The 25223-nt window shown below is 38.7% G+C and overlaps 1 protein-coding gene across 2 annotated transcripts; it reads right to left on the bottom strand.

Annotated features, from left to right (window-relative positions):
* Positions 1-24044, bottom strand: LOC149848963 (U-box domain-containing protein 17-like). 2 transcript variants are annotated; one of them, XM_090012959.1, is made up of 3 exons: positions 23669-24044; positions 795-1109; positions 324-714 (listed from the first exon to the last, which is right to left on the bottom strand). In XM_090012959.1, the coding sequence occupies exons 1-3, from the start codon at positions 23962-23964 to the stop codon at positions 474-476; spliced, it is 852 nt and encodes a 283-aa protein (XP_089869085.1). In that variant the 5' UTR covers positions 23965-24044; the 3' UTR covers positions 324-473. The 2 variants fall into 2 exon arrangements, with proteins under 2 accessions (XP_089869081.1, XP_089869085.1); XM_090012955.1 differs by having other exon boundaries at positions 1-1109.
* Between the last annotated feature and the right edge of the window lie 1179 nt (positions 24045-25223).

Raw genomic sequence — 25223 nt, 5'->3', positions numbered from 1 at the left:
AGATCTCAAGATTTCCGTGTTAAAACCAACCAACAACAGCATCCTTGTTTATGTACAAAACTGAAAACAAGACGGGAAATATGGAACAAGTTTGGCAGATGCAAATTTAGAGCAGAAAACCATATACATGCCTTACCAATCACCTGATACCAAACCATAAACCATATACATGCCTTACCAGTCACCTGATACCAAACTATAAAAGTTGGCCTGGGCTGGCTACATAGGCACTGGGTCTCGTTCTTTCCAGAGCTTCAAACAGGGAAGATCATGATGATGGCAATTCTGATGAAGATGAGGAATCAGGTGTGCACGAGGAAGCCCGTAGTTCAATGCTGCTCATGCTTAGCTCCATGCTTCTCTGGACCATATTTTGGAGCAATGTCTTTGCAGTCTCTTCAGATTTTTCAGCACCATCAACTCGGGCAGCAATATCATACACAATGGTCTTGATCATGGCGGATGACAACTGCTTAGGTGGTGGGGTATCCCTTAGCAAGTCGAGGAGGGCACGTGCTTGGTGCTGAGCCTTTGCTGAGCCTTGCACTGTCAGCTGGAGGAGGCCAGGGATTGCTCCTTCTTTTAGGATGAGTTCCCTGTATTTCTCCCTGCAACTTTGGCACAAAGCAAGCAATGTGCCAACTGCATGCTCCGTGCTGACAATTGATCCATCTTCGACAGTTTCCACCAATGCCAATATCCCACCTTCTGAAGCTGCAATTGCCATGATTCCTTCATCAGTTTGGGATAGGGATTGCAAAAGGGCGGTGGTTTTTTCAGCAAATTTAGAGTACTTCTTGCATTCCTTCAGTAGGCCAATGAGAGGAAAGACAGCCCCCGAGTCAAGAATGGGGGTCCGATTCTCTGTGCATGTGGAGAGGTTGTAGAGGGCAGTGACAGCATCTACCTTGCCTTGCACAGTGCCAGAGTTGAGAATTCGGACCAGCAGAGGAGCAGCTCCAGAGGCAGTGATGATTGGCTTGTTGGCAGGAAAGGCCGAAAGTGTCAGAACTGCAGCAGTGGCCAACTCTCTTAATCCACTGTCTTCAAGTTTCAGAAGCTCAATGAGTGGGGGAACTGCCCCAGCTTTCACTATCCTGACCTTGTTCCTGTAAAACCACCATCAAGCAGGTGAGGAAAAAGGGACCTGAGAAACGAGGACAAAGAACAAACCTGAAGTTTACAAGAAACAAAAGGATGGTGTCTTTGACGTCCATCCTTACATACAAAATCACTTATATCCAAATGTCATAACATTGTCATGTGTTGTCGAATTTGAGAGTTGGATGATGGAAAAGCATAGTAGGCAGAAAGATTCCTCTCCACAGAAATGGTAGGGAGAGCACCAAAACCCAGGTGTGTGTGTGTGTGTGTGCATGCGTGAGACAGACCCTTCTTCTTCTTTCTTGTGGGTGACACCTTTCTTCTTTCTTTCTTCTTCTTTCTTCTTCTTTCTTCTTCTTTCTTTTTCTTCTTCTTCTTATATATCAAGCTTATATATACAGTCTGGGGGGATGCAAATATTGTGTAAATGAGTGGAATCTCACCTACTCATACACTTCCAAGTTTATTGGACCATATGGATGGGTTAGTACAAGTGCTTCTCATCCAACAGTTTATATGTGAGAAGCCACTGTTTAGTTAGTTACCTTTTGGTGTATTCAAGAAAATTATTTTATCCCTCTTTAAAATATATTTTGATACTTAAATTTATTTGTTCAAGTATGTTCACAGCCACATGAACCAAATTCGTGGTGTATGCATCAGTAGATATAATCAAAATGGGTGCAAGTCATGGATATAAACATTCTCTTGTAACAGAAAAAAATATGAACTGAAGAACATCTGAAGAATATACAACATAAGAAAACAACAAATAACAAGAAATAAAGAAAAGACATTAGTTCAAGAAAATGAATAGAACAATAAAAATCACAAGAATATTAATCATGGTTTAAGAAATGAGAAAATAAGAGAAAATATTACAATCAATATCTGATCTTCCGACTCATTTTTTGAGAAAAGAGGGTCAAAACAACAGAAGATCTTTATTTATTCTTCTCAATCATTTTCCAGTTGTGATTTTAAATCACTAGAGAATCTCTCTCTGAGAAAGGGAGTCCCTGGGTCAACCCCATAACTTTTTTTTCTCTGGGTTGGGGAACTATTTTCCTTTTTGAACCATCATCTCATACAACCATAAGGGACCCTTTTTTCTCACATTTGCAATCACATGAGAAAATGGTTGTCATGAGAATCATTCTCTCAAAAATTTGAGAGAATGTAAAAGTATCTTTAACAAGATACTATGATCAAGACCTTGATATTCTTGATGATAAATACGTGCACACATGCACAATAAGCACTCTTAGAACATTTATGCACAACAGTACAACTCACTAAAACTCACAAATGCACAAAAGCATAAAAGAATAAAAAGCTTTATTATAAAACACTTGGGTTTTGACCTAAAGCCATGAGAATACAATAAGGGGAATGTGAAGACCCTTTTTCTCTTTTATTTTAGATTAGGTTTATTTAATTCATTAATTTGGGTTTGTAATAAAACCATTTATTATTCTTTTTGAGCCCTCTACAATAGGGTAACACATTGTAATAGTTAGTGATTTCATTTATTTTTATTTTAAAGGCCTCCCTTTTTATAGAGGAGGTGGAGGCCTTGGAGGGGCTTCACTTCTAGTCGTTGGAGCCCCTCCACACAAATGTGCCCAACGACTAGATGGTGGGCCCCTTCAAAGTGTACACTACCTTTTACAAAAAAATAAAAATAAAAAGTAAAAGAATTAAAAAAAATATATAGAAAAATAATTACAACATATTCGAAAAATGAATATGTGCAAAATAACTAAACTACCCCTACAACTATTACAAGAAATAAATATATATATTTTATATATATATATATATATGTATGTAGGTACATGTACATATATAAATGAAATATATATGTGCATATATCTTCCTATATATATAAAATATATATATAATTACATATATAATTACATAGATTTGATATTACAATTTAACACCCCCCCTCAAACTCAGAGCATGATGACCGAAAGTTTGCCAAGAAGGAAGTTGAACCGCGAAGAACACAGTGCTTTGGTGAAGAAATCTGCCAACTGATATTCTGAAGTGACATACGAAAGTTCTATGATTCCTTTCAGATAGGCTTCCTGAACATAGTGACAGTCCATCTCAGTGTGTATAGTCCGCTCATGAAACGTATGATTTTTGACAATATATACTGCACTCTTATTATCAGAGCATAGTTTGGTGGGCCCTTCTATTGTGATCCCCATGTCTTCTAACAGCTGATGAATCCATACAATTTTCATGGTAGTAGTTGTCATGGCACGATATTCAGCTTCAGTTGAGGATAGAGACACTTTTTGTTGCTTCTTGCATCTCCATGAGATTAGTGAGTCTCCTAAAAACATGCAAAAACCAGTGGTGGAGTGACGGTTATTTGGGTCACCTCCCCAGTCAGAGTCAGTATAAGCAATTAACTTTAATTCAAAAGAAGAGGACAAGAATACTCCCTTATTTAGTGTGCCCTTTATGTATCTTACAGCTCGCAAGATGGCACTCATGTGAACTGATGCTGGTGCATGTTGAAACTTACTTTCAATATGAACTGCATGAGAGATATCCGATCTAATAATACTCATATACATTAATGATCTCACAAGCTGTCTGTAAAGGGTGGGATCGGAGAGAGGAATACAATTATCAATCTTCATTTTGGCTCCTACTATAGCAAGAGTTTCACAAACCTTATCATCTGTAATACTTGACCTGTCAATAATCTCAGATGCAAGCTTAGTTTGAGATAAAAAATACCCTCTATGAGAGTATGCTACTTCAATACCCAAAAAATAAGTTAGAAATCCCAAATCAGACATTTCAAATCTATTTTTCATAATTGTTTTTATGCTTTTAACCCCTTTAAAATCACTTTTGGTTATAAGCATATCATCCACATATAAAAGCAGAATGACAATCCCTGCATTAGTTTTTCTAACAAATAAGGCAGTGTCAGTGAAACAGGATAAAAAACCATTTTCTAAAATTACGGAGTTAAACCTATCATATCAAGCTTTAGAGGCTTGTTTTAAACCATAAAGTATTTTTCGAAGGCGAAGCATTTTCCCTTTGAGAGTCTCCACTCTTGGTGGAGCATCCATATAAACCTCTTCACTCAGATCATCATTTAGGAAGACGTTTTTAACATCCATTTGATAGATGTTCCATTTGTTGATTGAAGCGACGGTGATGAGATATCAGACAATGACCATTCGGGCCACAGGGGCAAAAGTTTCTTCATAGTCAATCCTGTATTCTTGACTATATCTATTTGCTACTAATTGAGCCTTATATCTCTCAAGAGATCCATCGCTCTTAGTTTTTACCTTAAATACCCATCTACATCATATTGCTCTCTTACCCTTAGGGAGTTCTTGAAACTCCCAAGTCTTTGCCCTATTGAGAGCTGAAAGCTCATATTCCATTGCTTTCATCCATTCATCATTATTTTTGGCTTCTTCGAAGTTTCTGGGTTTTATATAGCAATGAATGACGCTAAGGCAGGCTCTATGTTTAGGAGTAAATGAATCATATGAAATAAACCTAGAAGGCATCTTTCTACTTCTCTCAGTCCTTCGTAGGGCTTTCATCATTTGTTGAGTTGGAAGCACTAGGTTCACTGTATTTTTCAATTGCACTCCTAAAATTGTTTCTATCTTTATGAGTATATGTTATAGGATCTCTCAATGCTCCTTCATTACTATGTTGGGAGAGGAGGATGGAAAGAACCATCTTCTTTATCATTGACGTCATTATGAATGAAATCGTCATCACTATCATGTGCTAACATTTCAAATAAAAAAGAGTAATCCATGTTATCTTCAAAGGGTTCACTCCTTTCAAAACCATTAACATTTTCCAGAAAACTCACATTGATGGAGACATATAGCTTATCATTATTAATATCATAACAACGAAACCCTTTTTGGGTTTCGAAATATCCAAGAAAGGCGCATGCAATGGCTTTTGGTGAAAGCTTGTCGTTCTTGTCAGTAAAAACGAAGCATTTACAACCGAAAAATCTCAACCGACTATAGTCGGGTTCTTTGGTATATAATTTTTTAAAAGGAGAGATATTGTTCAAGTTTTTAGAAGGTAGCTGATTTATCAGATAGACAGATGCTAAAGCCGCTTTAGCCCAAAAACTTTTTGGAATGTTTTGAGAAACAAGTAATGTTCGAGTTGTCTCTATTATATATTTATGCTTCCTTTCGGCTAATCCATTTTGTTGAGGGGTTTTCGGACAAGATCTTTGGTGAAGAATACCAAGACTTTCAAGATAATGTTTTAATTCACTTGAAAGGTATTCTCCACTAGAGTCGGTTCTAAAAAATTTTAGATTCCCATTAAATTGATTTTTAATCATCATATGATAGGTTTTAAAAATCGAGAAAACTTCATATTTGTGTTTAAGAAAATAAATCTAACAATATCTCGTGTAGTCGTCAACAAAAATAACATAATATGCGAAACCGCCTTTTGATAAAACGGGTGCCGGTCCCCATACATCCGAATGGACAATTTCAAAAGGTCTTGTTGTAAACATAGATCTTTGACAAAAAGGCAATTTTTTCATTTTCCCAAGTATACAGTCGTTACAAGTGAAATCACTTTTACATATACTTTTAACAAAAGGTAAATGAGAAATTTTTACAATATTTGGGTGTCCAAGTCTCTTTGTCACACATTAATATCCTTTTGTTGGACAACATTACAAAACGGGTTCTTTGAAATTTGAAGGGAATCAACATAGTATAGATCGCCCTTCTTAGAGCCTTCCCCAATCAATCTCCCGGACCGACGATCCTGTATCCAACATTTGTTAGATAAAAACTTTATATCACACCCATGATCCAAGAGTTGAGAAACAGAAAGCAAATTTAAGTTTAATTGGGATATAAATCTAATTTTTGGAATAAAGAACCATTGTTTTTCAAAATTTTCTATTCCTTTTACTTCAAGAGATATTTCATCCGCGGTTGAAACAAAAGGAGAGGGACTTTTTGAATATTCAAAAAAAAAACTAAAACTAGGGGTCATGTGAAAAAAAACACCTGAATCTAAAAGCCAAGAGGTCTTACTGGGGGGAGAAGAGGTTGAGATAGTGGCTCCGAAAATAGCCCATTTTAGAAGCGGTTGAAGTACATCCACGATTTGTTGCAATGAGAGAGCTCCATTTGAAGATGACGAGCACTCTTTCTTTTGAGGTTGGGATGTAGTAGCCATGGCTAATAACTTTTTCTACTTTGGGCAAATAAGCTTAATGTGCCCCGGTTTCTTACAAAAGTGGCATAAAAGCTTGCTATAATCTCTCTTCCCTCCTTGACCGCTTGAGTTTTGATTCTTGAAGTGAGAAGGCTTATAGGTCCTTAAGTTACTCCCCGATCTTGAGACGGCATTAACACCTTCATTTTCTTTATTATTGGAGGGTGTAGCTAGAACACTTGGGTTGTTCTTGCTTATACTTATACGAGTCTCTTCTCCACTTAGTTTAGTAATTACATCTTCAAGAGAGGGGAAAGTGAAGGCGGATAAAAGAGAATACCGGATTTGTTCGAATTCGGGCCTAAGCCCATTCAAAAAATTGAAAAATCTATCTTTTTCCAATTGTTTATGACGGAGCTCTATGGCTTCTCCACTCCACTTAGGTTCGAGCATAGCAAGCTCGTCCCAAATAGAAGAGAGTTCGGCAAAATACTCCCTTATAGACATCTCCCCTTGATGAAGAGTTAACGCCCTCTTTTGGTGGTAGTATTTATAGGACAAGTCCCTAGATGTGTACATCTTCTCAAAGTACTCCCACACTTGAGAAACTTTAAACTTGATAATATTGGCATTAATTTTTGCTTCTACAGATGAAAAAATCCATGAGAGGATTTTAAAATTCCTCATCTCTCATTCTTTATGCTTTTTGGTATAGTCTTCAAAAGCCTTGGCTCTTTCTTCACCTTCAAGGATTTTTATTTTTCCTTTCTCCATCAAGGTTATCTTTAGCTCCGGTTTGGGAATTGAGCCTTGAACATAGCCCCAAAGCCCTTTTCCTTTAATATGAACCTCCATGTTTCCAGCCCAAACGTGGTAGTTGGACCCACTGAGTTTGAAGCCGAGAGAAAAATGAGAATCTTTTTCACCCAATCAAAGAAGAGAGATAATGAAAAAGAATACGTATCACAATGGATATTTAGACTTTTCTTGATAGAGAAGTCTTCTAAAATATTAGATGAACAAAAAAATCCACTTCAATCACCAAAAAATCGAGGGCACACTTTTCGAGGCACCGAAAAAAGTGAGAAACCACACGATCTTTCTTTCTCCAACCTTGCTTTGATACCATGTAAAAGTATCTTTAACAAGATACTATGATCAACACCTTGATATTCTTGATGATAAATACGTGTACACATGCACAATAAGCACTCTTAGAAGACTTGTGCACAAAAGCACAACTCACTAAATCTCACAAATGCACAAAAGCATAAAAGAATAAAAAGCTTTATTATAAAACACTTGGGCTTTGACCCAAAGCCATCACAATACAATAGGGGGAATACCCCTTCTTATAGAAGATGTGGAGGCCTTGGAGGGGCTCCACTTCTAGTCATTGGAGCCCCTCCAACGGTCACAAATGTGACCGTTGGAAGGGGCCCAACGACTAGATGGTGGGCCCTTCAGGTGTACACTACCTTTTACAAAAAGAAAAAAATAAAAAGTAAAAGAATTAAAAAGAAAAATAGAAAAATAATTACAACATATTTGAAAAATGAATATGTGCAAAATGACTAAACTACCCCTATGACTATTACAAGAAATAAATATATATATATATTATATATATATATAGATAGGTAGGTACATGTACATGTATATGAAATATATATGTGCATGTTGTTAAAATACATGTAATATATATATATATATATATATATTGTCTAATATACCCAATAGGGGTATTTTAGTCATTTCACAAGTACCCGATAGGGGTACTTGTTATTTTCCCTTTCTTTTGTATTTATTTTGCACATTCTTTTTCCTTTTTTTCTTTTTGCTTTTTACCCACATAAGGGGCCCCACCATTGAGTCGATGGGGCCCCCAACGACTCCATACCCCTTTGTGGCTCTTCTTTTTAGGCCATAAGGCCACCCCTCTCTCCCTTTCTTTTTGTATATATAGGGGTGCCCCCCTCTTGTATTCTTCACTCTTGAGAGTTCTCTCTCTTTTCAATAAGAGACATTTATATTTTTATGTTGTGTTGTCTCTTTGTGGATTTGGGTGTTATCCCTTTTGTTTGTCCATTGGTGGATGTTGTAAGTGCTTATCGCACTCTTTGTTTTTCCGCATATCTCATTACATGGTATCAGAGCTTTGTGTATGCTCTTGATTCTTAATATAGCTAGTTGAGTTGCTATATATTGTTTTCTTTTTGTATCTCTCTTTATTTGTCTTCTTGTGAGAGATTAAATGAAAGGGGAACAAAAGATTGATCTCTCCTTCAAGCTTAATGGCTCCAACTACATGATGTGGGCCGCCGCCATGGAGAACAACCTCAAAGGTAAAAAACTTTGGGGATACGTTATGGGCACCATTCCGGAACCACAACTCCAACTCACCAAGATGGATGGTGATCAAGAAAAAACTCTTGAAGGAAATGCCCGCATGAAGGCCATTGAAGATCACCAATCTAAAGTGAAAGATTGGGAAAGTAAGCATGCGAAGATTCTTGCTTGGTTCATGAACAATGTGGAGCTCAAAATTTGCGCCAACATTGCTAAATTTCGGATGGCTAATGAAGCATGGTTCTTTATGAAAGGTATGTTTACTCAAAAAGACCTTGCTCGTCAATTCTTCCTCCAAGAAAAAATCCGAACTATCAAGCAAGGAGAGATGAGTGTAAGGGATTACTTTAGCACTCTTGGACCCTTATGGGATGAGCTATCTTTACTAGAACCAAAGTGGGTTTCTAGTGTGGATGTGGAACTAAGAAGAGAACAAATGAAAAAAGAACATTTTTTTCCAATTTCTACATGTGCTTAGGCCCGAATATAAACAAGTTAGATCTTCCCTTCTTCATAGATCTAAGCCTCTTCCCTTGGAAGATGCAATAGCCGAAATATGCCAAGAAGAAACTCGTCTTGGCATGATTAAAGAAGGAGATGACGTTTTGGCCGTATCTAAATCCGGCAACCATGTAAAAGCCTATAAGCCTCCACACTTTGTAAGGCAAAATAATTATAATGGCAACTATAGAAAAGCCATTTTCCATCATTGCCAAGAACTGGGTCATATAAGACCTAATTGCCCTAAGTTGAATGAAGCACCTAAAAATAAGGTTGCCTCCGTTGAAGAAGCTACTCAAAAGAAGGAGGAAACTATCAAAGGGAAGGAGTCGTTTTCTCTTGCTCAACTATCGGAAGCACTACAAACTCTACTCAAGATACCATCTACCTCGGGTGCCACCATAGCTTCTTCCTTGTATGTCTTTTTGGATCCTTGATTCTGGAGCTTCCTTTCATATGACCCCTCTTGAAAATGAGCTTTCCGATTTATGTAATAACTCTAAAAATTCCTATGTTTCAACTGCCGATGGTACATCTTTACAAGTAAAAAGTTTTGGAACTTTAAATTTTTCCAAAGATTTCTTTGTGCCAAACGTGAGAGTGGTACTTCAACTTAATTTAAATTTCCTCTCAGTTGCTCAAATATGTGATCATGGATGTGAAATCTCCTTCTCAACTAAGGATTGCTCTATACAGGATCTCCGGTCCGGGAAGCAGATTGGGAAAGGCCATAGGAAGGGAGATCTCTATTACATGAGCAACTTGAAACTTTCAACTAACTCTTTTTGTAACCATGTCCAAGATAAAAATATTGAAAATTGACATCAAAGACTTGGACATCCAAGTTTCTTAAAAATGTACTCCTTCCATTTGGAAAGAAATTTTGTAATGAGAAACATTTTGCTTGCAAGAGTTGTATTTTTGGCAAAATGAAATCCACTCCTTTTCCAATTCGAACTTTTGTGTCCAAAAGACCATTTGAGTTAATCCATTCAGACGTTTGGGGTCCTTCTCCGGTCATGTCTAAGGGAGGATACTCCTATTACGTTACTTTCATTGATGACTATACTAGGTATGTGTAGATTTACTTTCTCAATTTAAAATCCGAAGTCTTTGACTTCTTCAAGAAATTTCATATGATAGTCAAAAATCAATTTTCAAGTAATATCTCTACTCTTAGATCCGATTCGGGTGAAGAATATCTATCAAATGAATTTCAAAGTTATTTAAAAATAAATGGCATTTGTCATCAAAGATTGTATCCTAGGACTCCTCAACAAAATGGTTTAGCCGAAAGAAAGCATAGACACATCATGGAAACCACTAGGACACTCCTTATTTCCAAGGAAATTCCAAAGAGTTTTTTAGCCGAAGCCGCCTTAACCTCAACTTACTTAATAAATAGAATGATATCTTCATCCTTACAAAATACATCTCCATATGAAAAACTATTTGAAAGAACACCCGATTTCAATAGATTAAGAATTTTTTGGTGTAAATGTTTTGTCCTTACACATAAAAGAGACAAATTATCTCCTAAAGCTATTGAATGCGTTTTCTTAGGATATGAAGAAAATCAAAAGGGTTTTAGATGTTTTGACTTGAAAAATAACAAACTCTATGTATCCAAGGATGTAACCTTTTTGGAAAATGAAAATGGTTTTATGAAAACTAAAGATATTGATGAAAGTGAATATACTTTCTTATTTGATCTTCTCTCCCAAGAAGATGAGACTCCTCAAGAAGAGGAAATCTCTAATGAGTCTTTAAATGACCTAGAGGATATTCCTCTTAATAATGTTGAAAATGAAAGTGATAGATCAATCCAAACCTATGTTAGGCGTGGTCAACAAGCTCAAATGAGCGCCTTAGAAAAATACTCTCAAGGGTCCAACTTAGAAGAAACCTCCTTAATGAGATCCGGCCGAATCTTCAATCCTCCTAATAGGTTTGTTTCCTATGAGTCTCTAACTCCAAGGTATAGAGTGTGTCTAATTGCGTTACACTCATTTCATGATCCTTCACATTATAATGAAGCCAAAAACATTCTTCAATGGGTTGAAGCCATGAACTTAGAGCTTAGTGCCCTTGAAAAGGCAAAAACTTGGGAAATAACTTCATTACCCACTGGAAAGAGATCGATTGGATGTAGATGGGTCTTCAAAATTAAAACTAAAAGTGATGGTTCATTAGAACGCTATTAAGCCCGATTAGTAGCAAAAGGATACGCTCAAGAATATGGTATAGACTATGAAGAAACTTTCGCACCCGTAGCTAGGATGACTAGTGTTAGGACTCTTATCGCCGTTGCATCAGTTAAAAAATGGCCTATCTATCAACTAGATGTTAAGAATGCATTCCTAAATAGTGAATTAAAGAAGAGGTTTACATGGATCCTCCACCAGGAGTATGTATTGGTAAAAATAAAATTCTCAAACTTAAAAAGGCATTATGTGGTTTGAAACAAGCCCCGAAGGCTTGGCATGATAGATTTAGTAATGTAATGACAAGTTTGAACTTGCGTTCATGTTATACTGACACTGCTTTGTTTGTGAAAAGTGCAGGGTCTTCAGTAGTTATTCTACTACTTTATGTTGATGATATGATCATCACTGGAAGTGATGAGCAAAGAATTAATGATATTAAGAAAGTTTTAAAAGAAAATTTTGACATGTCTGACCTTGGTTTCTTAAGATACTTTTTAGGAATTGAAGTGACGTACTCTCCTCGAGGGTACATTCTCTCTCAGATGAAACTTGCTGCTGACATTTGTTCCAAGTTTGGCATCTCCGATGATAAGAAGACAGAAACCCCTGAAGTCATCAATGCAAAGTTAAGATTGGAAGATGGAACACCTCTCGAGGATCCTACTCCCTACTGTCAACTTGTTGGGTCTCTAACCTACTTATCCATCACTCGGCCAGACATAGCTCATGCCGTCCACTCTGTCAGTCAGTTTCAACATGCACCTACAACCGTGCACATGAGTGCAGTCTTAAGGATTGTCAGATACATTAAAAACACCATAACTAAGGTAGTTTTTATTTCCTCCTCTTCATCACTTGATTTAATTGCTTATACTGATGTTGATTGGGGAGGAAATCCCAATGACAGAGTCTCAACTACGGGTTTTTGTGTTTTCTTAGGTGACTCTATGATTTCTTGGAGATGCAAAAAGCAACACAAAGTATCTTTGTCCTCAACGGAAGCGGAATATCGTGCTATGGCCACTACAACCATGAAACTTGTATGGCTAAGAAGTCTCCTCAGTGATATGGGCATTATCATCTCTACTCCTTCGAAGATGTGTTGTGACAACAAAAGCGCAATTTACATTGCAAGCAATCACACCTTCCATGAGCGTACTAAGCACATCGAGATGAACTGCTATTACGTACGTCATGAATACCTAAGAGGAACCATAGCACTACCTTACGTCATATCTGAGTATCAGTTGGCAGACTTCTTCACTAAAGCCCTTGCTGCTCCTCGTTTTTTGTTTCTCCTTAACAAGCTTTCGGTTATATCCCCGTAAAGCTTGAGGGAGGGTGTTAAAATACATGTAATATATATATATAGTCTAATATACCCAATAGGGGTATTTTAGTCATTTCACAAGTACCCGATAGGGGTACTTGTTATTTTCCCTTTCTTTTGTATTTATTTTGCACATTCTTTTTTCTTTTTTTCTTTTTGCTTTTTACCCACATAAGGGGCCCCACCATTGAGTCGATGGGGCCCCCAACGACTCCATAGGGAGCCCCTTTGTGGCTCTTCTTTTTAGGCCGTAAAGCCACCCCTCTCTCCCTTTCTTTTTGTATATATAGGGGTGCCCCCCTCTTGTATTCTTCACTCTTGAGAGCTCTCTCTTTTCAACAAAAGACATTTATATTTTTATGTTGTGTTGTCTCTTTGTGGATTTGGGTATTATCCCTTTTGTTTGTCCATTGGTGGATGTTGTAAGTGCTTATCACACTCTTTGTTTTTTCGCATATCTCATTACACATGTATCTTCCTATATATATATATATAATTACATAGATTTGATATTACAATTTAACATGATTCTCACATAGGTGAAGCAAACAAACATCCCCTTAATTTCTAACTCTTTGAGACAAGGGTAGTCATTAGGTTCTGGTACCACCTATAAAAAAGCCAAATTAAGTTTTAAAGAACAACTTGAAATAAAAAAATGAAAAATTACTGCATTAAGCTCTTATTTTGTTAACATTAACAAAATAATATCTTCCTTGTTAATTTCCCCTCTAACCATTTGTATAGTGTCCAAATGTGCATTAAATACCAGTAGCGAAGATTTTCAATGTATCATATTCCTAAAGGTTTTTCATTAAAAAAATAAAAGATCAAAATGTGAGACAGTAGGAGATAAGCTTTACTGTCAAGAGGGGAACAGTCCTGCCACTGGTTACCGCCAATTGACTTCCACAATAAATTGGAAAACATATTATTTTGATGTTTCCCCAGAAAATTTTGCACACACAAAAAAAGAAAGAAAGAAAAATTTCTAGCCTTCTTTTTAATTGAAGTTGTGCAAAAGAAATAATGCAAGGCTGAACCTATGATGATGACTGTAACAAAGAAAGGCACTTCCCTTAATTCCCTTATCATCAAATATAAGAATTTAACAAAAATCACTTATAGAAGATGGAAAAACTTAAAGGGAAACACACAAACTTAAGAACAAGAAGGTACACAGAGAAAAGATCAAACATGTACAGTCTAGGTCATGACATGATTAGAAAACAACCTCAAAATATCTAACCATCCATTGATCTAATTATAAACAGCTGGTAGAAAAATATATATATAACAGGGAAACGAAAAAGGAGAAAATCTAACTTTCTAAGGACACAAGAGGCTGTTAGTTTTGGATCATGGATCTGACCCGCACCACATTCCAAGGATCCATCTTGGGATGCGTGGGCGGTGGCATGTTTGTAATTAGTTTTTACTTCTTGTGTAATGTCATACTATGTACAACACTTATAAATATTAAGTAAAAGAGGGAAAACCCTATTGCCGCCAACCCCTCTCCTCTCTCTCTTCTCTCTTTACCTCATCTCTAACCCTTGCAGGTGGATATTTCTGACATGGTATCAGAGCACAGGCGCGGAAATCAATCATCTAGAAGGCCTCTAAAGACCAACACGTGCTGCTAAAGAACGTAGGTTTATTTTTGTCCCTTCTTCCTTAATCAGTTTTGCTTCTTTCCTCCTTTTTCTTATAAATCTTTCACGTCATTCCAGTTTTTTTTTTTTTTGTTCTTCTCATTCTCAATATTTCTGGTACGCACGTCTTAACATCCTGTTTCAGTCTGCCGAGTTTTTGTTTTCTCCCCAAAATATTTCTGATTCTTTCCCTTTTTCTGGTTCGCACGTTACTATTCTCTGTGTAACGTATGTGCTGATATCTTTTTCAACACACAGCAGCATTGTTGCTTCCTTTTCTCTGTGTAACGTGTGTGCTGATATCATTTTCAGCACACAGCAGCATTGTTGTTTCTTTTTCTCTGTGTAACGTGTGTGCTGGTATCATTTTCAGCACACAGCAGCATTGCCGTTTTCCTCTTTCTCTGAATAACGTGTATGCTGATATTATTTTCAGCACACAGCATTGTTGTCTCCTCTTCAATACACTGTTAGAACAGTTTTGGCTTCTCATTCTTCATATAATCCATGGATTCCAAGTTGAACTCTAGTTTTCTTACTCACCTCATGACCCACAAGTTATCTCATAATAACTACTTACTTTGGAAACGTCAGATTGTGCCCTTTATTCGCAATCATGGTCTTTATGGGCATCTAGATGGGCGATCACCCGCCCCACCTACACATATCATGCAAGAAATAACAGGTGAAGATGGGAAGGTGAGTCAACTTCGAACTACCAATCCTGCTTATGACATATGGGCACAACGGGATCAAACATTAGTTGCTTACATAACTTCCACACTTTCTGATAGTGTTTTACAAACTATTTCTGATGATCAATCTGCTGCCGAGTTGTGGAATGGACTAACTCATTCCTTTTCTCAGGTTTCTGAATCTCGGGCTTTGCAACTCAAGTGGTAATTTCAATCCATGTGAAAAGGAAACAAATCTATTACAGAGTTCATGGGGGATGTCAGGGTTATTACAGATCAGTTAGCTGCCATTGGAAGTCCTGTATCAGATAAGGACATGGTACAACAGGTATTAGGTAGCCTTGAACCTGAATATCGCATGTTTTGTACAGCACTCCAGGTTGTCTCAGTTCTTCCATGTTTTGATGATCTTCAATCTAAGCTTTTGCAATATGAGGTCAGTTTAAATCAGGAACACGCGTCAGATGATACTCATCCTATGATGATGGCACATACGCCTATTCAAACAGGAGCCTTATTTACTCCTCCTCGTCCAAATGAAACAACTATAAACAAAGGAGGATTACTACCTACACCAGCTGGAGGAGGCCTTGGCTCAGGCAGTGTACCACGAGGGGGACGTGTTCCTACTTGTTTTCTATGCAACAAGCGGGGACATGTTAAAGCAAATTGCTGGTACAATCCTCAGAACCGGAACAAAACAGGGAGCCCAGGGCAGAGGGCAACTCAGACGTTTGCACGCACTCCTCAAGGACAGGTTCTTCCACAGGATGTACAAAATATCCTTATGACTACTTTCAATCAGATGAACTTGCGTCAAAATGATGATGGTATATGGTATATTGATTCAGGGGCAGCAGCACATGTTACTTCTGATGCAGGTAAATTTTCTCACTTGACTCCTTACACTGGAAATGGCACTATAGTCATAGGAGATGGATCTCACCACCCCATCTCTCACACTGGAAATGTCTCCCTTTCTTTGCCTGAATCTCAATTACCCTTGTCAAATGTCTTACTCACACCTGCTATTCAAAAGAATATTCTATCTGTGTCTAAATTAGTTGATGAAACAAATTCTTCCATTGAATTTACTCCTTCTGTTTATCTTAAGGATCTTCACACCAAGAAGACGCTCGCTAAAGGTGAACGGCGCGGGAACATGTACGTCTTTAAAGAATCTAATGTGCCTTTGAAGACGTCGTCTTTCGTAGCTGTGGCTTCTTCAGCTCCTTCCTTTACAACATTTTTTAGTCGATCCACAGATCATAGTTCTTCATCTAGAGTCTTGAAACTTAATAAGCCAGACTTATGGCATCTTTGTTTGGGTCATTGTAGTCAAGTTTTTCTTGACAAGTTGTCTGCTAAAGGTCTAATACCCGCAGTCAGTTTAGAGTCAAAATGTCCAAGTTGTCATTTATGCAAAAGTCATGTACTTCCTTTTCATAGTATCAATAAAAGAGCAACAAAACCTTTTGAGATTATGTGCTCAGATGTTTGGGGTCCTGCGCCCACTGCCTCTCTTTCTAGATCTCGATACTATGTACTCTTTCTTGATTCTTACACTCGTTTTAGTTGGATTTACTTCATGAAAAGCAAACATGAAGTTTTCAAGTTGTTCAAACAGTTTCATGCACTAGTCCAAAACCAATTCAATACCAATGTTGTATATTTCCAGTGTGATGGGAGGGGAGAATACATATCCCATGATTTTAGTGAATATTTGAAGGAGCATGGCATTACACGTAACATTTCTTGCCCTCATACCCCTCAACAAAATGAAGTAGCTGAGAGAAAACACAGGCATATTGTTGAGACAGCCTTGATCATGATGCACACTGTGGGTATTCCCTTCTCTCTTTGGACCGAGGCTTTCCATACAGCTGTTTATGTTATCAACAGGTTGCCCATGACCATCCTTGAAGATAATTCTCCATACTTTGTTCTTTATAATTGTCATCCATCGTATGAAGAACTACATCCTTTTGGTTGTGTATGTTATGTTCATATTGATCATTAATTGAGAAATAAGTTTCAAGACAGAGTTGTACAGTGCAAGTTTCTTGGGTATGCAGATGAATATAAGGGATACAGGTGTTATGATCCTCATACAGGCAAAATTCGGGTATCTAGAAATGTTGTTTTTTATGATGAAAATTTTGACACTCTGGGTTCGTCTTCCACAGATACACAGGACAGTTATGATCCTTGGCTCAGTGACTCACTTTTATATGACTCGTTGCCTTATGAGGATTCATCTTTATTGACAGACAATGAACCCTATGCTTTCGATGTGGAACCGCATATGGAAGACATTCCTCCTACAACAACATCCTCACGTTTTTCTGGTCTTGTTTATTCTCGTAGAGCCCATCCAGTCAATGATGAGACTCCTCTATGACGTTCCACTCGGATTAGACATCCTATAGATCGCTGGGTAAGTTATAACAATTTCTCTTTGGATTTTCAAACATTTCTAACCAGAGTGTCCAAAGAAACAGAACCTTCCTCTTTTCATGATGATGTACATTCCCGTGCCTGGGTAGAGGCGATGAATGAGGAAATGGAAGCATTGCATGAATGCAATACATGGGAAATTGTACCAAGGCCAGATAACAAGAATGTTGTAGGGTCCAAATGGGTGTACAAGATCAAGCACAAACCGGATGGCAGTGTTGAGCGCTATAAAGCTCGTCTGGTCGCACGAGGCTTCACACAGCAGTATGGGCAGGACTACGATGAAACGTTCAGCCCAGTCGTAAAATTGGGCACCGTCAGGATTATCATTGCATTGGCATTACAACATGGATGGTCACTCAGTCAACTTGATGTTAAAAATGCCTTTTTGCATGGTGAACTAAAGGAAGAAGTTTACATGGAGCAGCCACCTGGTTATAGTATGCATGATTCATCTAATTGGGTATGTAAACTTCGACGCTCTCTTTATGGCTTGAAACAAGCTTCTCGATCTTGGTTTGAGAGTTTTTCCACAGAGATTCAGCATCATGGGTTCACTAAAAGTGTCCTAGATCATTCATTGTTCATATTCAAAAGTGATTCAGCTATTGTTTGGGTGCTTATATATGTTGATGACATCATTATTACCGGGAGTGATGAGGTTCACATATCTTGGGTAAGTCTATGCTGATGGCTAAATTCAAGATGAAAGACTTGGGTCCCTTGCGATATTTTTTGGGTGTGGAAGTTGATAGTCGACATAAGACTATTACATTGAGCCAACATAAGTACACCATTGATATTTTACTTGCTACAGGGATGGAGAATTGTAAACCAATTAGCACACCTTGCCTTCTAAATCATAAGCTAAGTGCAAAAGAAGGCACTACTTATCATGACTCATGATCCTACTTTGTATCGTCGAGTTGTAGGGATGTTACAATACTTAACATTCACTAGGCCTGACATAGCATACTCTGTCAATCAGGCTTCACAGTTTATGCATGCTCCTACAGATGTACATATGGAAGGAGTAAAAAGGATCCTTCGGTATTTAAAGGGTACGATTGGAGATGGCTATGTACACCAAGGACAGCTTATATGTCAGGGCATCGACTATTTACCTACACAGACGCGGACTGGGCGGGTGATCCTGACGAGCGAAGATCAGTTTCGGGGTATTGCATTCTTATCGGCAATAATATTATAACATGGAGTAGCAAGAAGCAAAAGGCAGTGGCGCGATCTAGTACTGAAGCAGAATATCGTGCAATGGCAGCAGGAACAGCCGATGTTACATGGGTGAGACATCTACTGCAAGAATTACAAGAACCAATCTCGTCCTCTATGCTTCTTTGCGATAATCAGAGTGCTATTAATATTGCCTTCAATCCCATCCTTCATTGTCGCACAAAGCATATCGAGATCGATCAACATTTTGTTAGGCAAAAGGTAGAAGAAAAAGAAATTGAACCTGCATATGTTCGGTCAGATATGCAAGTTGCTGACATCTTTACCAAGGGATTATCCACTCATCAGTTTTGGGCACTCAAAGGCAAGTTGAGCATGATCAAAGACCATACTCAACTTGAGGGAGGCTGTAAGTTTTGGATCATGGATCCGACCCGCACCACATTCCAATGATCCATCTTGGGATGCGTGGGCGGTGGCATGTTTGTAATTAGTTTTTACTTCTTGTGTAATGTCATACTATGTACAACACTTATAAACTATGTCACATGGGTGCGGGTGCGGGGATTCGGCACTTCCAAAAAACCCGGGTGCGGGGGTGCGGCAAGGGCAAAAATGTAATAATATATATATATAGGGGGTCGGCGGGTTTTTTTTTTCAAATTTTGCAGCTGTCAGCTGCTGACAGACAGCTGCTGTCAGCATAATTTTTTTTAAAAAAAAATTCGAAAACCATTTGGGCAAATTTTTAAAAAAAAAAAATCCAAAAAAAAAATGGACATTAATGATCCTGGGTGCGGTCGCACCCAGGATCGGGTTGACCGCACCCGGTGCCGCACCCGCACCCGTACTCGCGTCGAGTCGCGTCGACGCGGGTGCGGCACCCTGCTAGCCGAATCCCTGTGACATAGCTTATAAATATTAAGTAAAAGAGGGAAAACCCTATTGCCGCCAACCCCTCTCTTCTCTCTTTACCTCATCTCTAACCCTTGCAGGTGGATATTTCTGACAGAGGCAACACAACTGTGACAAGGAAACAACACCAATAAAACATTAGAAAGCACAAAACATACACATAAACCTTCAAGCAACATATTGCTGTGAAATCTGAAATGACCTAAACATCAACAATCAAGTGCAATCATGGAAGAGTAAACAGAATCACTCGTGAATTTACCAAGGAAAAAAAAAGGTCATCTTTTTAGTTTCATTTCTATATAATCTTCAAACAAAACATTGAAAAGGATATTTCCGATGATAAATAAATATTGAAAAAAAGAAAGACAATCCTGGTACAGGACTAAATGGAAATAGTGAAAATGAAAAGATTACCAAAATATCAACCATAGAACATGAAGAAGGCTAATAACGATTTGAAGAAGCCAAGGAATAAATTAATGAGACCTCATTTTAGAGCAAGGAGATGATCATAATGACAAATTCCAAGTAAGCAATAGTGGAAATTTTTAGACCAATTATGAAAACCAAGAAGAAGCTGATTGTGATAATTGGATGAATCTAAAAAATCAGTGTTTCCGTCGGTAAAAAAAAAACAAAAAGAAAAAAACCTAAAGATGTCTAGAGCTGCTTCTGAGAAAGGAGAAAAAATTGAGAGAAGGATGTGCTGCTACTACGCTGCACTTGAAGATGATGATGATATGGCAATGAGAGAAATGAATGTTACGAAGAAGAAGCTAGTGCATATTTCAACAAAAGAAGAAGAAAGTGATGACGGGAGAAGGATAAGTAGCAGAAAGGACCGTCCTCTCCTGAGTTTCTTTCAGGACGATGACGATTTTCATTCCTTCATTTTATCATAAAAGATTGAATCAAGTGAAGTGTCTACAAGGTTTCAAATCTTTCTTTTCCACTGCACGTCGCGACCATAACCAATATGGAGGTGTTCCGGCTTCAGCTTTACGATGCGAACTTTCATATCGGTTCTCAGAACGTATGACGATGACAGAAATAAATATTATGAAAAATCAATAAAAGCATATTGAAGATTCGTTAGTAAGAAGAAGACGACGAAGAAGAAGAAGAAAAAGAAGAAGAAGAAGAAGAGACTGTCGATGCAGACGATGATGACAAAGATTGTAACGACCCGATCCGGGGCCTCTCGAGCCCGAGTTCGTGGACGTTAGTTCCCAGAGGGAAAATACTTAATAATCTCAAAAACAACTCAAAACCATGCCAGAATTTTTTCTTTCTTTTATTCAATATTTAAAGGTCCATACATCCAGTTACAATATCATAATCATCCAAAGACAAACGCAGAATAGAAAGTAAAGGTAAACCATACTTCTGATGTGGCAGAGTCGCAGTATGATATTAGGTCCTGTGAGTGATGGCAACAGTCTCTAAACCTACAGTTGCAACCAAAAGAAGGGGGTGAGTCTACAACCCAGTAAGATTTCATTTACAAAGTGACACGACCGTTGCAACTATAGTGAGCTCTAAGCTCTTAGTCTTAGTTTAGTTTGCTACTTTACACACATGTTATTTATGAGTTTTACCCCCTTTACTGCATCTCTATTATCATTTTTGCACACTTTTATTCTATTCGGCTATTCCGGATATAGCATTCTCGGGCGTAGCGACCCATGTAGACAACTTAGAGTCTACGATGTTGGCCAGACATATGAACCACTCACAACAACGTAGTCCAAACCGGCCCAGACTACGGACACAGGTGCTGCAGCAGCTCGCCGGTTGTAAGTCGGGAACGAAGGAGCTCAAACGGTAACTAGCCGTAGAGCCAGGGTGGCTATACCTGCCCCCAAGGTGTCTCAAGGAGCTATACCTGCCCCCAAGGTGTCACAAGGAGCTATACCTGCCCCCAAGGTTTTGTGGTTCATGCTACATCCTACATGTGTCTAGTGGGCAATGTTTTAAACCCTAAGGGTCACCTAAAAACGTCTGAGATATTTTCAAGTTGCTCAAGAGGTACACACCTCAACATTGCCCCAGACCATGCCTCTTAGTAGAGTTCTCCATCGTATTTTGTGTGGTCATCCTAATATTCACATCTTAAAGTTAGTGCATTATACAATCATCAATGTATGTCCACTAACTACTTCTTAACACATGTTCACATCTCTGAACTGTTAAGGATGGCAACTCACAACAGATTAATTCACGATACTTACAATGCTCTTCCCAAGAGCGTGACATTTCCCAAGGTAATACCTACCCTGAGTCTCTAAAACTCTACCATCAATTTCCACGTAACACATCAATCTCATACATGCAATCATGTCATGCTACATTTATTTCATAACTTAGAAAATATGCATGATCAGGTTTAAGCATCACACTTAAATTCTATAGATTCCTAAGCATGCAAAATAGTGTCTATACAATAACAAAACTAGCATACTTGAAGCATTATAATCATATTGAAGAATGCCTAAACTAGCTAGCATGTGTTTTAATTAACTAAGGATGAATTTGCAAATGTTCACTTACCTTAAACGCTTAAATTCCAAATTATTAGTTTTACGCAACCTTTGATCTGAAATCAATAAATACCTTGTATTACCAAAATACCCTTAAACTTAAGTGTCCAACTCTGACCCCATTCTTTCAGAGTTTATTATCACATCCCCTACTAATAGATTCAACTCAAGCAGTAGAATCCACGAATTCAAGAATCACATGAATCTGGCTTTGGGGTATTTAGCTGTGCCTTGTATATTTTGTAGGCATATTAAGGGCAAAATGATCTTTTTGCTTTTTCAACCATTAACAATGACCTCTATGTCATCTTTACCTCATGTTACTTTAAGATCCACATCCATAATAAAAATTGGACCACTTAAGTCCTCAACTCAACTCTGATTTGGATCCTGGATTCGGTACTATTGATCCAAACCCGCTTGAAATAGTTTGTCTGAATCTAAATCAAGTTGTCTAATCGAATCTAACTTGAGTTTTGGGTCCAGACTGGGATCCAAACCTAAATCCAATTTGTAATGGAAAAATCGAGTCTTCACTACTTCGATTTTTCCACCGCACGCGCACACGTATCTTTATATACCTCACGCGTCCAATCTGTCTCGGTCTAGACTGAGTCGGTTTGACCCATATTGAGCCCGCCTTTGGTCTGGACCGAATCGATCCCCCATTACAAACCTGATTCCGTCTTCTTACTAATTCGGACCCGACTTGGTCCGAATAGACTGAGACGGTCTGTCAGAGTACGTAGACCTTGGCTCGGTTTGCATTGATCTGGCTTGATCCGAGTCATGCCCAAACCGAGCAATATGGCTGACTCGATCTGCACTCTATTAATTCTGCAACAGTTCTGGCAACACCATTGTTGCCGAACTGTTGCAGCTCCTCGCGACAGCCTGTCCTTCCCTCCCCGTTTCTGTAACCAGCGAGAGACAACAAGAGAGGGGAAACCCCTCTGTCGCTCTCCTTCTTCTATTGCAAGGCAGGGACAGGGTTCTCCCTGTCCCTATTTTATTGCAACTCGCCGGCAACTCCGGCGACCTCTATATTTTTTTAAAAAAACAACAAGAGTGAGAGGGCTTACCTGACGGCAACCGGTGACTGCAACCTCTCTCTCTCTCTCTCTCTCTCTCTCTCTCTCTCTCTCTCTCTCTCTCTCTCTCTCTGGTGTTCGAGTAGGGAAAGGGGAGCCCCCCTCCCCCTTGGCTTTTATAGCCATGGGGTGTTGTTTCCCCCTTCTCTCGAATTAAATGGGGGCAGCCCCCTTCCTCTCCCACGAATTAAATGGGGGTTACGGAAGGAGGGGGGAACTACGGGAGGGGCGTTACAGAGATATTGAAGATCTTAGGAGTAGAGAGTAAAATAACATCCCTCACTCGGTTTCAGCACTAGAAGAAAGAAGACAAGGAGTCCAAAAACGAATTCACAAGATCATAGTTTGTTTCAACACAGAGAATACCAAATCAAGAAGAAGAAGGAGAAATAAATGAAGAGAGGGGCGAACGGATCGCGTACCGCTCGTTGCGGACGGCGAGGTTGAGGAGGGCGAGCAGGGAGGCCTCCTTGGCGTCGATCTCCGGGGAATTGAGCATGGAGACGAGCGGGGGGACGACGCCGGCCGCGGCAAAGCTGGATCTGGTCTTGACGGAGGATTTTGCGAGCTTGCGGATGTCCCTGGCCGCCTGAATCCGCTGCTCCAGCCCCCCGTTGAACAGGTTCCGGGCGGCCTCCTGGATTAGGGCTTGCTTCTTCATGCTCCACGACTCCGCGTCGTCGTCCTCCTCGGGGCGCAGAGGGAGAAGATGACCCATGCTCTCTCTCTCTCTCTCCCCTTCCTGCCTGAGCGCTGCCCTTGGACGGGGACTTCAGAGAAACCCCTGAAGTTTTAAGGCGTATTGATCATGGTCACATTTCGACTCGAGTGGATTGCTAAATAGAGCCTATCGCAGTTAACAAGTTGACGGAAAGTATCGGCTCCCGATCACTTTTCTGATCTACTACCCGTTCACCAAGCCAACACGTGTTCTCGGGGTTTTTCTGAAAATCTGATCTTGCAAATACGTCACAAAGACACGTGATGTGAATTTGACTCGTAAGTTCAATTTATTTTTTGAAAAGTAAAAGAGGGACACGAAAATTTTAATTTTGTAATCTATAAAAATTATTTTTTTGATATTTTAATATTAAAGAATATTTTTTTATTAAAAATATTAAAACAATATTAAAAATAAATTGTACGTGTCAGTGTCTGCCCAGGTGTTCACTCGTTTCATGGACAGGCCATACTACCAAAATTGTGTGTCCATCTGACGTAGGCAGTATCACAAAAAAAATGTAGTGGCTACCTCACTTTTTGGATTTACCACCAGTTTATGATCCTGCAAATGTGCACAGCTTGATCGATTTGCTAAGCCGTACTTGAACACGTGATTTTTTTTAACCTTAAATAGTTATAAAAATCTTAAACCATGGATTTTTAAACTTTATAACAATCTAACTGTGGTCAATTCCCATAAAATCGAGCATGTAAAACGTATAATCAGATTCATGAAAACAGAAAAATCATTCAAAAATACAGTAAGCTGGCAGTGGTAGGCAAAAAAATGGTAAGCAGCTACCACCTGCTTCCTATCTAAGGGTGTCAACGGGTCCCGTTTGGTTGGAACCCAATTAAAACTAAACTTAGACTTGATTTTTGGGTATGGTATTGGGTTCGAACCCGGGTTTAATCAGGTCTATAAGAGAAACCATACCTGGATTCCATAAGAACTACATGAACCAGAACCGGACCATACTCGATAAAATAATATTTTTTATCATTTTTACATTGAAAATTTATGTCTTAATTGAAACTCGAGTCGGACCCAAGTCTGGTATAAAATTTCACAAACTATACCTGGATCTATGTATTAATCAGATCTTTGGGTCCTGACCCGAGTCTTAACCGGGTCTTCTTATTTATCACCATACCCAGACCCTATGGAGTTTGGTCAGGCTAAACTCGACCCGTTGACAGCCCTACTCCTATCACAAGTAACGTAAATTAGACAAATCTAAGCGTGAGAAAATC

Source organism: Nuphar pumila, chromosome 1 (assembly GCF_984573655.1).
Source record: "Nuphar pumila chromosome 1, dmNupPumi1.hap1.1, whole genome shotgun sequence".
Classification (NCBI taxonomy): Eukaryota; Viridiplantae; Streptophyta; class Magnoliopsida; order Nymphaeales; family Nymphaeaceae; genus Nuphar; species Nuphar pumila.
The sequence above is the reverse complement of the archived record's forward strand: the minus strand, read 5'-3'. Positions and strand labels throughout refer to the sequence as shown.

Excerpts from the sequence above, each read along its gene's own strand:
- LOC149848963 (XM_090012955.1), bottom strand. The coding sequence starts at position 23,964 with ATGGGTCATCTTCTCCCTCTGCGCCCCGAGGAGGACGACGACGCGGAG. Across the intron at positions 1,110-23,668 it reads CTCGCCGTCCGCAACGAGCG|GAACAAGGTCAGGATAGTGA; the intron begins GTACGCGATCCG and ends GTGGTTTTACAG.